Source organism: Somniosus microcephalus, chromosome 1 (assembly GCF_052327205.1).
Source record: "Somniosus microcephalus isolate GS21.2 chromosome 1, FLI_Smic_1.0, whole genome shotgun sequence".
NCBI classification, from domain to species: Eukaryota; Metazoa; Chordata; class Chondrichthyes; order Squaliformes; family Somniosidae; genus Somniosus; species Somniosus microcephalus.
This window is the reverse complement of record NC_140987.1, coordinates 102281872-102295976: the sequence shown is the minus strand read 5'-3', so window position 1 is coordinate 102295976 and position 14105 is coordinate 102281872. Positions and strand designations below refer to the sequence as shown.

Below are 14105 nucleotides of genomic sequence, written 5' to 3'. Positions count from 1 at the left end.
AGCACAATTATTATTCTCTTGCACCTTTCTTTGGTCTTCAGAATTATTTACTATATCTCATATTTCAGCATTACCTGCAAACTTGGACATTTCTGTCCCTATATCCACATAGAATAGGTAAAGACATAGGCAGCCAGTGTCATGGGGTGAAAGAAAGAAATATTGGTGATAGACCAGATGTGGGGTAGAAAACTCAGAAATGGTGTGTCTATCAGAATAACCTGAGAGGGCACTGGGGAGGTTAATGGCGCTGAGCCAGAGGCACATAATGCTGCTGGGAGCTGAAGAGGATGGCTTCAGTTTTGCTGATGTTCAGCTGCAGGAAATTGCCACTCGTCCTTGACTTGGTGTTGCTCACGCAGTTAGAAAGTGTTACTTGGAATCTATGGCAGAAGTAGAAGAGCAGAGTTGTGCATCATTGGTGTACCTGTGGAAACTGACCCCATACTTATGGATGGTTTGGATGATGTAACCAAAGGATGGCATGATAAATAGGAGACCAAAACCACAGGTGATCATATGGGTATTGGAGGAAACACATTGATTTCTGGTTTCCTCTGAAAGGCAGAGAGCCACTGCACATGTGCCGTTAACATAACTACGTGCAGAGAAGCACTCGAAATATCAGAGGAATTTCAAACAGCACTGCTAGGGGTAAGTATAACCTTACTGATGGAAACCATTATAAACGGTGCAGAATTTCCACAAAAGAAGCACATTTTCTCTTAAAATGAAAGCAGAATACGTTTGGTATAAATTATTTTATATATTAATTGAAAAATTCCATTAACATTAGACTTGAACTGGATCCGAAAGCTGTCTAGACGAAAGCTTATTAAGAATCCTGCAGTTTTGACCCAACAAGCTTGATAAGCTCACACAAGACTTTTTCTTCCTCTTTCTTCAGACTCAGCAGCTGCTGTGCTTATGCAGCAGGGTTTACTGAAGACAGATGTAGCTAGTGTGTGCAGTCTGACTGATTTGCAGTTTACTTAACTGAAGTGCTGTTTTCTTCCAGATGTTGATGAATGTCAAGCCATCCCAGGCATGTGCCAAGGTGGAAACTGCATCAATACTGTTGGCTCCTACGAGTGCAAATGTCCTGCTGGTCACAAACAGAGTGAAGTATCCCAGAAATGTGATGGTAAGCAGCTGACCTCATGGGTTTTATGTACTGTGTTTATTACTGCAGTTCAGCAGGTAGCATCAATTTAATGCAATTTATTTGTGGCTGACTGCTGAGCTTTCCCCCAGTGATTAAAGCTACCAGTTACATAACGGAAAAAAAATGAACATTCTTTTCCTTTTGTACTTTATCCCATTTTGTTAATATAGTGTAATGGATGGTCAGAGTTGAATTACAGATACGTACATGTAGCCCTGAGTTGGGTCTGATCCAGTACAATTGGCACAATTAGGAGTGTTCATACAATGCCAAAAGCAATGAGAGACCTCAGTAAGGGGTCCATATAAGAATCTGTAGTTTATCCCTGTTCTTTTATATTTTTGTATCATACATAGAAGTTGCTTTGTTCCATTCTTGAAGAGGTAGCCATTGTTGGGTTCAGGTCAATTGTCTGCATATTTGAGGACATAATTTCTAATGAAAAAATTATCGTTCTGTAATGTCAGAAGTGCAATACCACAATATATGTTTGACTGGAAGAAAATAACTGACAACATTTGATGTGAGAATGTGCAGATTACATAAATATCTGTTTTAAAAATACACATGGATAGAGGAGCCTATGTATATCATGCATAGAAGAATGGATAGAATCATAGAATGGTTACAGCACAGAAGGAGGCCATTCGGCCTGTCGAGCCCGTGCTGGCTCTCTGCAAGAGCACGTCAGCTAGTCCCACTCCCCCGCCCTTTCCCCGTAGCCCTGCAAAATAGGTAGGGGAAGTAATGTAATTGAGGGGTTCAGATGATATAAACTCTTGAGTGTAAAGCTCATGCACTTTCCATATGCTACCTGAATGAATGTGAAGTGTATGAACCTCATTTCAACTATTCCATTATGCTTTACTCCAATTTAGCACTGAGTTCCATGTCTTTTAAGGCTTGCCACAAAAGTCTACCTAACATATTGAGCTTACAAATTCCTCTGTACGATTTTGTTAGTGTGTTCACATTAAATTCCCATCAGCACTATTTTAACATGGGCCTGGAAATTTCTTGGAGCTGCTCCTGCTCTGCCAGTGTAACTTTGCCAGAAGTGCGACGGATACCCTGTTTACGCGCATAAACGGGGTTTAGAATCATAGACATTTACGGCACAGAAGGAGGCCATTTGGCCCAGCGTGTCTGCGCCAGTTGTAAAAGAGCTATCCAGCCTAATCACACTTTCAAGCTCTTGGTCCGTAGCTTTGCAGTTTACGGCACTTCAAGTGCATATCCAAGTACTTTTTAAATGTGACGAGGATTTCTGCCTCTACCACCATTTAAGGCAGTGAGTTCCAGACCCCCCACCACCCTCTGGCTGAAAAAAGTTCTCCTCAACTCCCCTCTAATCCTTCTACCAATTACTTTAAATCTATATTAATGACTTGGACACAATTTCAAAATTTGCAGATGACACAAAACTTGGAAGTTTAGTGAAAAATGAGGGGAATAGTGATAGACTTCAAGAGGACATAGACAGGCTGGTGGAATGGGCGGACATGTGGCAGATGAAATTTAATGCAGAAAAGTGTGAAGTGAGACATTTTGGTAGGAAGAATGAGGAGAGGCAATATAAACTAAAGGGTACAATTCTAAAATGTGTCCATGAACAGAGAGACCAGGGTGTATGTTTACACAAATCATTGAAGGCGGCAGGGCAGGTTGAGAAAGCAGTTAAAAAAGCATATTGGATCCTGGGCTTCATAAATAGAGGCATAGGGCTGGATTTTGCCAGGCCCAAGGAGGCGGGAATGGAGGCGTGTGGGGTATTAAAATTGCAAAAACTGGTGGGTGGGCCCAACCCCACCTCCATCCCGCCTCCAAGCAATTTTCCCAAATACGTGTTTCTGATCCCGTCTCCGTCCCGCCTCCAAGAGGCGGGATAGGCCCTTAAGGCCCTTAACAACCACTAAATTGCCTCTATAATCCCATTTTGAGAGGCCTTTCTGATTTTAACACGTTTCCCACGTGATTCACGTCTCCTCTGAAACACAACGGTGAAACCTGGCGGGAGCACAATTGGATTGCTGACTATCAGCTGCAGCTCCACCATTAAATAGGAGATTTGATCAGTCATCATTTGCAGGTGGCAGGACTTTGTTGTCTCAGGTCTGGGGGAACGTTTAGCAGGCATAACCACAGCTGTGGAAGTTTGGAGCCTGACACCCATCTCCAGTGTGACCTCCTGGGAAACCCCTCTCGCCACTTTGAGCGCTTCCTCAACTGAGGCATCTACCAGAAGCATGGGAACCATTTATTTCCTTTCCTCCTGGACGTCAGATTCGGATGAAGACCAGCCGCGGCAGCAGCAGAACCATAAACAACATATAAAATTCTGACAGGACTGGACAGACTAGATGCAGGAAGGATGTTCCCGATGGTCGGGGAATCCAGAACCAGGGGTCATAATCTAAGGATAAGGGATAAGCCATTTAGGACAGAAATGAGGAGGAATTTCTTCACCCAGAGAGTGGTGAACCTGTGGAATTCTCTACCACAGAAGGTAGTAGAGGCCAATTCATTAAATATATTCAAGAAGGAGTTGGATATATTTCTTAAGGCTAAAGGAATCAAGGGGTATGGGGAGAAAGCAGGGACAGGGTACTGAATTTGGATGATCAGCCATGATTGCATTGAATGGCAGAGCAGGCTCGAGGGGCCGAATGGCCTACTCCTGCTCCTATCTTCTATGTTTCTATGTTTCAGCACCAACAGCAGTGGCAACAACAGGAGCGCCAAGCTGCTGCTCACCCACCTGAAGCTGCACAGGCCAGAAGGGGCCAGCGCATGGAAGCCTGTCGGCGCAGGAGCTACCCCGCAAACAGGGTCTACAGACAGAGGATCAGCTACCTCAAAATGAGTGAGCAGTAGTGCCAAAGGCAGCTCCGACTTTCGCGGGAGCTAGTGGGTGACATCTGCGCAATGGTGCAGCAAGACCTGGAGCCCAGAGGAGCAGGTGGACACCCCTTACCAGTGGCCGTCAAAGTCACCAACGCACTCAACTTTTTTGCCTCAGGCTCATTCCAGGGATCAGCAGCAGACATCAGCAGCATCTCCCAGGCAGCCGCACACACTTACATCATGCAGGTAACCGATGCCCTGTTTGCCATCGCGCACAATCACATCCATTTCTCCAAGGATCAAGTAAGTGTCACGGCGCGTGCGGTTGGATTAGCTAATCTGGCAGGCTTTCCAAGGTTGCAGGGCATCGTTGACTGCACACATGTGGCCCTTAAGGCACCCCATCATAATCCAGGTATTTTTGTCAACCGCAAGGGCTTCCACTCCCTCAACGTGCAGCTGGTGTGTGACCACAAGAAGGAAATTTTGCATGTTAGAGCCAAGTACCCTGGCAGTTGTCATGACTCCTTCATACTGCGCCAGTCTAGTGTGCCTCCGCTAGTCAGTCCACCAGACCAACTTAACGGATGGCTACTTGAAGACAAGGGCTATCCCCTGAAGACGTGGCTAATGACGCCGTTGAGGAGCCCATCCAACGAAGCTGAGGAGAGCTACAACTACAGCCACATTTCCACCAGATCCATAATCGAGAAAACCATCGGCATGCTGAAGATGCGCTTCAGATGCCTGGATAGATCAGGTGGAGCCCTGCAGTACTCAGCAGCCAGGGTCTCCAGAATCGTCGTGGTTTGCTGTGCATTTCACAACATGGCACAGCGTCGTGGCTTGCAGATTCCTGAGGACCAAGTGGCTCCTCACATATCCTCCTCAGATGAGGAGGAGGAGGAGAGCGAAAACGAACATCTTGCAGAGCCCCATCAACCAGCGGCAGCAGTACGCGAGAACATTGCTGCCCGGGATGCAAAGAATGCACTCATCTTGGCCAGATTTGCTTAGCCTAGCCAATCAAGCACTTTTGCCTTGCAGCTTCTTACCAGAGCATCGACAATGGCCAAGAACCAGAGGATTCCTAGCACTCTGACCACCATACTGACAATTGCAAGTAATGTTGAAGTCCCATTAGCGAAATGACACACGCCACAACTGCAACAGTTGACATCAGAATTTTTATTTACAATAACCAACTGATGGCATTTTAAAAATAAACACATTTCACCCAAGTGACTACCCTTGTGACTATTTGTGCAGTATCTTTCTCTTACGCATGCTCCTACGTGGTGCTTCCCCTGTGGCTTCAGCAGATGTGGAGGCCCCTTGCTCATTTTCTTGCTGCTCCTGTCTTGACACCTTTAGCGGGCATCCTCTGGGGTTGCGAACCTGTGAGGGCTCGGCAACAGTCTGCTGCTCCTGCGGCTGTGCAGGGGTTGAGACGGCGATCTCAGTTGGGTGGGGACTCTGGTGGGGCTCTGACCAAGGGCACTGCAGTGGCATGGCCATGTGAGCGCTTGGAGAGGAGCCCCCACTTCCTTGTTCTCTGCCACCAACATCCCTCTCATGGGTCAGGTCCACCTCAGCGCTTGCAAGTGGCTTGAGAGCACCTTGCTGCACATCAGGGGGGCCATGGGGACCCGTATCTGCACTGGCAGCCCTACTCAGAAAGACTTGCCTGAAGGTCTGGTTTCTCTGTTCAATAGCTGACCATCGCTCCTCCAGAGATGTCAGTCTGTTCTGAACACTCACCATGTTTTCTACACTCTGGCGACTTAGCTCCTCCATGGCCGTAGTCATCCTCTCGTCTACTGTAGCCATCCTTTCCACGGAGGTTGCCATCTTTTCCATGGTGCTGCGTTCATGCGCCAATGACTCCACAAAGGCTCTGCTCATGTTCACAATGGACTCCTCCATTCGCTCCACACTTGCAGCCATCCTGGAGACAAAACCTGCCAGAGACTCCTGCACCTGTTCCTGGAGTTCCAGCACCGCTGTTCTTCTGGATGGACCCAGAGGCAGAGGGTCGACGTGCAGCTGAGCCGAGTTGGGAGAGTCCTGCGACCTCCAACTAGGACTCTCCACTGCCGGCCCATTCTCCACAATCTGCTGATGCTCACTTGTGAGCTGTGGTAAACCAGGTGACAACACTACTCTATCTTGCGATGGTCCCACCAAGGTGTGAGTGTCTGCGCTGGTGCTGGGTTGGCTGAATTTTGCTGATGCTGCGCCCTCAGAGATTGCAGCTTCCTTTGAGGAGTCTGGAGACTCAGGCTGTTCCTCCTGGATAGTGGGGACGGGTGCTTGCGATGGTCCTGTGGGGGAGTAAAGGAAAGAGTCAGAGATGTGAGGCCAAGGTTACATGCACATTGCATATTGTAGATGATCATAAGTCGATCTGTTAGAGCTTCAGAATCATTATCAGCGACTCATGCAATGTCAATGAGAGAGATGAAAAACTATTCTGTCACCAGCTTTCTCTGATGCACCCGTCTGTCCGTCCCCCACTTGCGCATCGTCCTCGAGTCCCACTATCTCCAGGACCGCCTCCTCCCAAGGGGTGAGGCGGGCTACTGAGGGTGGCCCTCCTCCTGTCCTCACTCTTTCCCTCTTATTGTGAGCTCTCTTAAGATAGAAGATAGGAGCAGGAGTAGGCCATTCGGCCCCTCGAGCCTGCTCCGCCATTCAATGCGATCATGGCTGATCATCCAAATTCAGTACCCGGTCCCTGCTTTCTCCCCATACCCCTTGATCCATTTAGCCTTAAGAAATATATCCAACTCCTTCTTGAATATATTTAATGTATTGGCCTCTACTGCCTTCTGTGGTAGGGAATTCCACAGGTTCACCACTCTCTGGGTGAAGAAATTCCTCCTCATTTCTGTCCTAAATGGCCTACCCCTTATCCTTAGACTGTGACCTCTGGTTCTGGACTCTCTGACCATCAGGAACATCCTTCCTGCATCTAGTCTGTCCAGTCCTGTCAGAATTTTATAAGTTTCAATGAGATCCCCTCTCATTCTTCTAAACTCCAGTGAGTATAAGCCCAATCGACCCAATCTCTCCTCATACGTCATTCCTGCCATCCCAGGTATCAGCCTGGTGAATCTTTGCTGAACTCCTTCCATGGCAAGAACATCCTTCCTCAGATAAGGTGACCAAAACTGCACACAATACTGAAGATGTGGTCTCACCAAGGCCCTGTACAACTGCAGCAAGACATCCTTGTTCCTGTACTCAAACCCTCTCACTACGAAGGCCAACATGCCATTTGCCTTCTTAACCGCCTGCTGCACCTGCATGCTTACCTTCAGTGACTGGTGCACAAGGACACCCAGGTCTCGTTGCACTTCCCCTTCTCCCAATCTATTGCCATTCAGATAATAATCTGCCTTCCTGTTTTTGCCACCAAAGTGGATAACCTTGCATTTGTCCACGTTATATTGCATCTGCCATGCTTTTGCCCAATCACCCAACCTGTCCAAATCGTCCTGGAGTTTCTCGGCATCCTCCTCACAGCACACACGCCCACCCAGCTTTGTGTCGTCTGCAAATTTGGAGATATTACATCTAGTTCCCTTGTCTAGATCATTAATATATATTGTGAATAGCTGGGGCCCAAGGACTGATCCCTGCGGTACCCCACTAGTCACTGCTTGCCACTCGGAAAAAGACCCGTTTATTCCAACTCTTTCCTTTCTGTCTGCCAACCAGTTCTCTATCCAAGTCAATACGTTGCCCCCAATCCCATGTGCCTTAACTTTACACGCTAATCTCTTATGCGGGACCTTATCAAAAGCCTTCTGAAAGTCCAAATACACCATAGCCACTGGTTCTCCCTTATCTATTTTACCAGTTACATCCTCAAAAAATTCCAGTAGATTAGTCAAGCACGATTTACCTTTTGTAAATCCATGTTGACTTTGTCCGATCCTGTCACTGTTTTCCAAGTGCTCTGCTATTACATCTTTTATAATGGACTCTAGCATTTTCCCCACTACCGATGTCAGGCTTACCGGTCTGTAATTCCCTGTTTTCTCTCTACCACCTTTTTTGAATAGTGGGGTAACATTAGCTACCCTCCAATCCATGGGTACTGTTCCAGATTCCATCGAATGCTGGAAGATGATCAGCAAAGCATCAACTATTTCTAGGGCCACTTCCTTAAGTACCCTAGGATGTAGATTATCAGGCCCTGGGGATTTATCGGCCTTCAATCCCATCAATTTCCTTAACACCATTTCCCTACAAATACTGATTTCTTTCAGTTCCTCCCTTTCCTCAGACCCTATGTTCCCCGACATCTGTGGGAGGTTATTTCTCTTTTCCTGCAATGAGGGAGACAAGTGGAGTTTGAGTGAGAATGAAGGAGTGAATGTAGAGAAACCATAGCATAGATGCTTAGAAGGAGACAAAGATGGAGTGAGTTGGCAGGACCAAGGGCCCTCCCTGTGTTTTGTAAGTTGTTTTCATTGCATCATTGTGATAGGGAGTGTGAGGGCTGCATAGTCGAATAGTTAGGTGAATGTGAGCATAGAGAGAGAGGGAATGGGTAAGGGTGCAGGGATGTTAGTGTCAAGTGGGATGTGGAGGAAGAGGTTGCTAAAGCTGAGTGCTGGTGAGGAGAGGCGATGGGGATCAGATTGAGGGTGATGGCAAAGTCATACTCACTTTTCCAGTGCGCAGAAGGTCATGAAGCCTCTTCCTGCACTGAAGCCAGTTCTGCGGATGAGGGACAACCAGTTCACCTCCTGGGCCACCTGGACTCACACAGCCTTGGCCTGCTGGGGAGGCTTCTTCCTCCCTGAAGAAGGGAAGAGCACCTCCTTACTAGCTCTTGCTCCCTCCACGAAAGCTTGCAGGGCGACGTCATCAAATCTGGGAGGAGACTTAGGTCTCCTGCTACTCATTCTGCCTCCAGATCCCTCTCACTGCAAAGGCCAAATGGTTGGCAGTCTGCAGAATAAGGAAGGCTTCTTGCAGACCTTAAATGCAGCAGCAACGATGACGTCATCGGAGGCGAGTTTCAGAGCGAAAAATCTAATTGGTCCATGGGTTCCCACACGCTGGAACTCAATTGCCCAATTAGGTAAAAATCGCATCATTCTCCCACATCGATTTGGAATCGGGTGGATAACACGAAAAGCGGATGATGCGACCCCAGCCCGCCCCAATGACAAAATCCAGCCCATAGAGTACAAAAGCAAGGAAGTTATGGTGAACCTTTATAAAACATTGGTTCGGCCTCAACTAGAGTATTGTGTCCAAATCTGGGCACCGCACTTTAGGAAAGATGTGAAGGCTTTAGAGAGGGTGCAGAAAAGATTTACAAGAATGATTCCAGGGATGAGGGATTTCAGTTACATGGATAGACTGGAGAAGCTGGGTTGTTCTCCTTAGAGCAGAGAAGGTTGAGAGGAGATTTGATAGAAGTGTTCAAAATCAAGAGGGGTCTGGACAGAGTAGATAGAGAGAAACTGTTCCCATTGGCGGAAGGGTCAAGAACCAGAGGACACAGACTTAAGGTGATTGGCAGAAGAACCAAAGGTGACATGAGGAAAAACTTTTTTATGCAGCGAGTGGTTAGGATCTGGAATGCACTGCCTGAAATGGAGGCGGAGGCAGATTCAATCGTGGCTTTCAAAAGGGAATTGGATAAACACCTGGGGAAAAAAAAATTGCAGGTATATGAGGAAAGGGCGGAGGTGTGGGACTAGCTGAAATGCTCTCGCAGAGAGCTGGCACAGGCTCGATGGGTGAAATGGCCTCCTTCTGTGCTGTAAGCATTCTATGATTCTATGATATGTCCCCTGGTTTTTTTTTGTTTATGGGATCAGGGCGTCGCTGGCAATTCCAGCATTTATTGCCCTTGAGGAGAAGGTGGTGGTAAGCCGCCTTCTTGAACCGCTGCAGTCCGTGTGGTGATGGTACTCCCACAGTGCTGTTAGGTAGGGAGTTCCAGGATTTTGACCCAGCGACGATGAAGGATCGGCGATATACTTCTAAGTCAGGATTGTGTGTGACTTGGAGGGGAACTTGGAGGTGGTGGAGTTCCCATGCGCCTGCTGCCCTTGTCCTTCTAGGTGGAAGAGGTCACAGGTTTGGGAGGTGCTGCCGAAGAAGCCTTGGCAAGTTGCTGCAGTGCATCTTGTAGATGGTACACACTGCAGCCACGGTACGCCGGTGGTGGAGGGAGTGAAGGTTTAAGGTGGTGGATGGGGTGCCAATCAAGCGGGCTGCTTTGTCCTGGATGGTGTCGAGCTTCTTGAGTGTTGTTGGAGCTGCACTCATCCAGGCAAGTGGAGAGTATTCCATCACACTCCTTACTTGTGCCTTGTAGATGGTGGCATTGCTTTGGGGAGTCAGGAGGTGAGACACTTGCCGCAGAATACCTAGCCTCTGACCTGCTCTTGTTGCCACAGTATTTATGTGGCTGGTCCAGTTAAGTTTCTGGTTAATGGTGACCCCCCAGGATGTTGATGGTGGGGGATTTGGCAATGGTAATGCCATTGAATGTCAAGGGGAGGTGGTTAGACTCTGGCTTGTTGGAGATAGTCATTGCCTGGCACTTCTGTGGCGCAAATGTTTCCTGCCACTTACCAGCCCAAGCCTGAACGTTGTCCAGGTCTTGTTGCATGCGGGCATGGACTGCTTCATTATCTGTGGAGTTGTACACTGTGCAGTCATCAGCGAACATCCCCATTTCTGACCTTATGTTGGAGGGAAGGTCATTGATGAAGCAGCTGAAGATGGTTGGGCTTAGGACACTGCCCTGAGGAACTCCTGCAGCGATGTCCTGGGGCTGTGATGACTGACCTACAACCATCTTCCTTTGTGCTAGGTATGACTCCAGCCAGTGGAGCGTTTTCCCCCTGATTCCCATTGACTTCAGTTTTACTGGGGCTCCTTGATGCCAGACTCGGTCAAATGCTGCCTTGATGTCAAGGGCAGTTACTCTCACTTCACCTTTGGAATTCAGCTCCTTTGTCCGTGTTTGGACCAAGGCTGTAATGTGGTCGGGAGCCGAGTGGGCTTGGCAGAACCCAAACTGGGCATCAGTGAGCAGGTGCCGCTTGATAGCACTGTCGATGACACCTTCCATCACTTTGCTGATGATTGAGAGTAGACTGATGGGGCGGTAATTGGCCGGATTGGATTTGTCCTGCTTTTTGTGGACAGGACATACCTGGGCAGTTTTCCACATTGTCAGATAGATGCCAGTGTTGTAGTTGTACTGGAACAGCTTGGCAAGAGGCGCGGCTAGTTCTGAAGCACAAGTCTGCAGCACGATAGCCGGGATGTTGTCGGGGCCCATAGCCTTTTCTGTATCCAGTGCGCTCAGCCGTTTCTTGATATCACGTGGAGTGAATCGAATTGGCTGAAGACTGGCTTCTGTGATGGTGGGGACCTCGGGAGTAGGCCGATATGGATCATCCACTCGGCACTTCTGGCTGAAGTTGGTTGCAAACACTTCAAGCTTGTCTTTTGCACTCATGTGCTGGGCTCCACCATCATTGAGGTTGGGGATATTCATGGAGCCTTCCTCCTTCCGTTAGTTGTTTAATGGCCCACCACCATTCATGACTGGATGTGGCAGGACTGCAGAGCTTTGATCTGATTCGTTGATTGTGGGATCACTTAGCCCTGGTCTATAGCATGCTGCTTATGGTTTTTAGCATGCAAGTAGTCCTGTGTTGCAGCTTTCCTAGGTTGGCACCTCATTTTTACGTACGCCTGGTGCTGCTCCTAGCATGCTCTTCTACACTCATTGTTGAACCAGGGTTGGTGGTAATGGTAGAGTGAGGGATATGCCGGGCCATGAGGTTACAGATTGTGGTGGAATACAATTCTGCTGCTGCTGATGGCCCACAGCGCCTCATGGATGCCCAGTTTTGAGCTGCTAGATCTGTTCTGAATCTATCTCATTTAGCACGGTGGAGGGTGTTCTCAGTGTGAGGATGGGACTTTGGCAGCAGTGACCACTACGGGGACAATGACAGATGCATCTGCGACAGTTAGGTTGGTGAGGACGGGGTCAAGTAGGTTTTTCCCCTCGTGTTGGTTCACTCACCACCTGTCGCAGGCCCAGGCTGGCAGTTATGTCCTTCAGGACTCGGCCAGTAGTGGTGCTACCGAGCCACTCTTGGTGATGGACATTGAAGTCCCCCACCCAGAGTACATTCTGTGCCCTTGCTACTCTCGGTGCTTCTTCCAAGTGGTGTTCAACATGGAGGAGTACTGATTCATCAGCTGAGGGAGGGCGGTAGATGGTAATCAGACTGTATACCACTGTGCCACCACCCCTGGTGGGTCTGTCCTGTCGGTGGGACAGGACATACCTAGGGATGGTGATGGAGGAGTTCAGGACATTGGCTGAATGGTATGGTTCTGTGAGTATGACTATGTCAGGTTGTTGCTTGACTAGTCTGTGGGACAGCACTCCCAATTTTGGCACAAGTCCCCAGATGTTGCTGAGGAGGACTTTGCAGGGTTGACTGGGCTGGGTGTGCCGAGGTTGATGCCGGGTGGTCCGTCCGGTTTCCTTCTTATTATTGTGTTTTGTAGCAGTTAGTCACAACTGAGTGACTTGCTAGGCCATTTCAGAGGGCAGTTAAGAGTCAACCACATTGCTGTGGGTCTGGAGTCACATTTGGCCAGACCAGGTAAGGATGGCAGATTTCCTTCCCTAAAAGGACATTAGTGAACCAGAAGGGTTTTTACGACAATCCGATACTAGCTTTTTATTCCAGATTTATTTAATTAACTGAATTTAAATTCCCCAGCTGCCGTGGTCGGATTTGAACTTACATTTCTGGATCATTAGTCCAGGTTTCTGGATTACTAGCCCAGTGACATTACCACTATGTTACCATTCCCACAGTTACTGACCTCTCTGCTAAGGGAAATAGGTCCTTCCTAACAACTTTATCTAGGCCCCTCAATCAAGTCTCCCCTCAGCCTCTTCTGTTTCAAAGAAATCAACCCAACCTATCCAATTGTTCCTCATAGCTAAAATTCTCCAGTACTGGCAACATCCTTGTAAATCTCCTCTCTACTGCAACCACATCTTTCCTGTAATGTGGTGACCGGAACTGTATGCAGTACTCTAGCTGTGGATTAACTAGTGTTTTATACAGTTCTACCATAACCTCTCTGTTCTTATATCCTATGTCTCGGCTAATAAAGGAAAGTATCCTGCATGCCTTCTTAACCACCTTATCTACCTGTCCTGCTACCTTCAGGGATCTGTGGACATGCACCCCAAGGTCCCTCTGTTCCTCTATATTTCTCAGTATCCTACCATTTATTGTATATTCCCTTGTCTTGTTAGCCCTCCCCAAATGCATTACCTCACACTTCTCCAGATTGAATTCCATTTGCCACTTTTCTGCCCACCTGACCAGTCCAGTCCATTTCCGTCACACATTCGGTGAAGTAACACCAGGAAAGTGGGAGTAACTCTGTGGAATTTTCTGGCCATAACCCATAACACATTTAAAATAACCAAAAGTGAAGCATTTTTGGCTGGTTTAGCATGGCATTTGCTTTTTATTAATATTACCATAGTGCATAAGGGGTTAAAAATCAGCATCACTCACAGAAAACATTCCTTAGTTTATTGTTGATATACGAGTTGGAACAATTTGTCTTAACCAGATGTCTGAAGGATGGGCAAAGCTATTCAATTCAGATACAAGCATCTTGTGGGATTGGTTCAAATTATGTTTGGCAGTTTTTATTAAGCTTTGCTTAGGCCTGGTCATTTTTTAGGAAACATTTCTCACCCAGCCTGGTTCAGATCGGAGAGTCTGTCTGAAATCTTTGGAGAGTGAAGGTCAGTCCATATAGATTCTGCGGCATGTTGAGAAAAGGAAATCAGCTGTCATGAAAGAATACATAGTTTACTATAGCAGTCACAACTTATTTTCTACTTGAGATAGTTAAGTTAGTAACTACTGTGAAATTTATGTTGTGTCATTGTACTGTTTATTTATTCTTTTACTGCTTTATAAATTTGACTGGCAGTTAAAGTCTAGTCACAGTCTAGTCAAGTGTTATTCTACTGCCTTCTGAAGTCTGTGAGGAC

General features: G+C 47.5%; 1 protein-coding gene across 1 annotated transcript in view; it reads left to right on the top strand.

Annotated features, from left to right (window-relative positions):
• fbn2 (fibrillin 2) overlaps positions 1–14105 on the top strand; it is a 487109-nt gene that overhangs the window by 155301 nt on the left and 317703 nt on the right. Inside the window, exon 7 of the mRNA XM_085984430.1 lies at positions 1019–1144. Coding sequence (XP_085840556.1) covers positions 1019–1144 — 126 coding nt within the window. The remainder of the gene's footprint in view (positions 1–1018; positions 1145–14105) is intronic.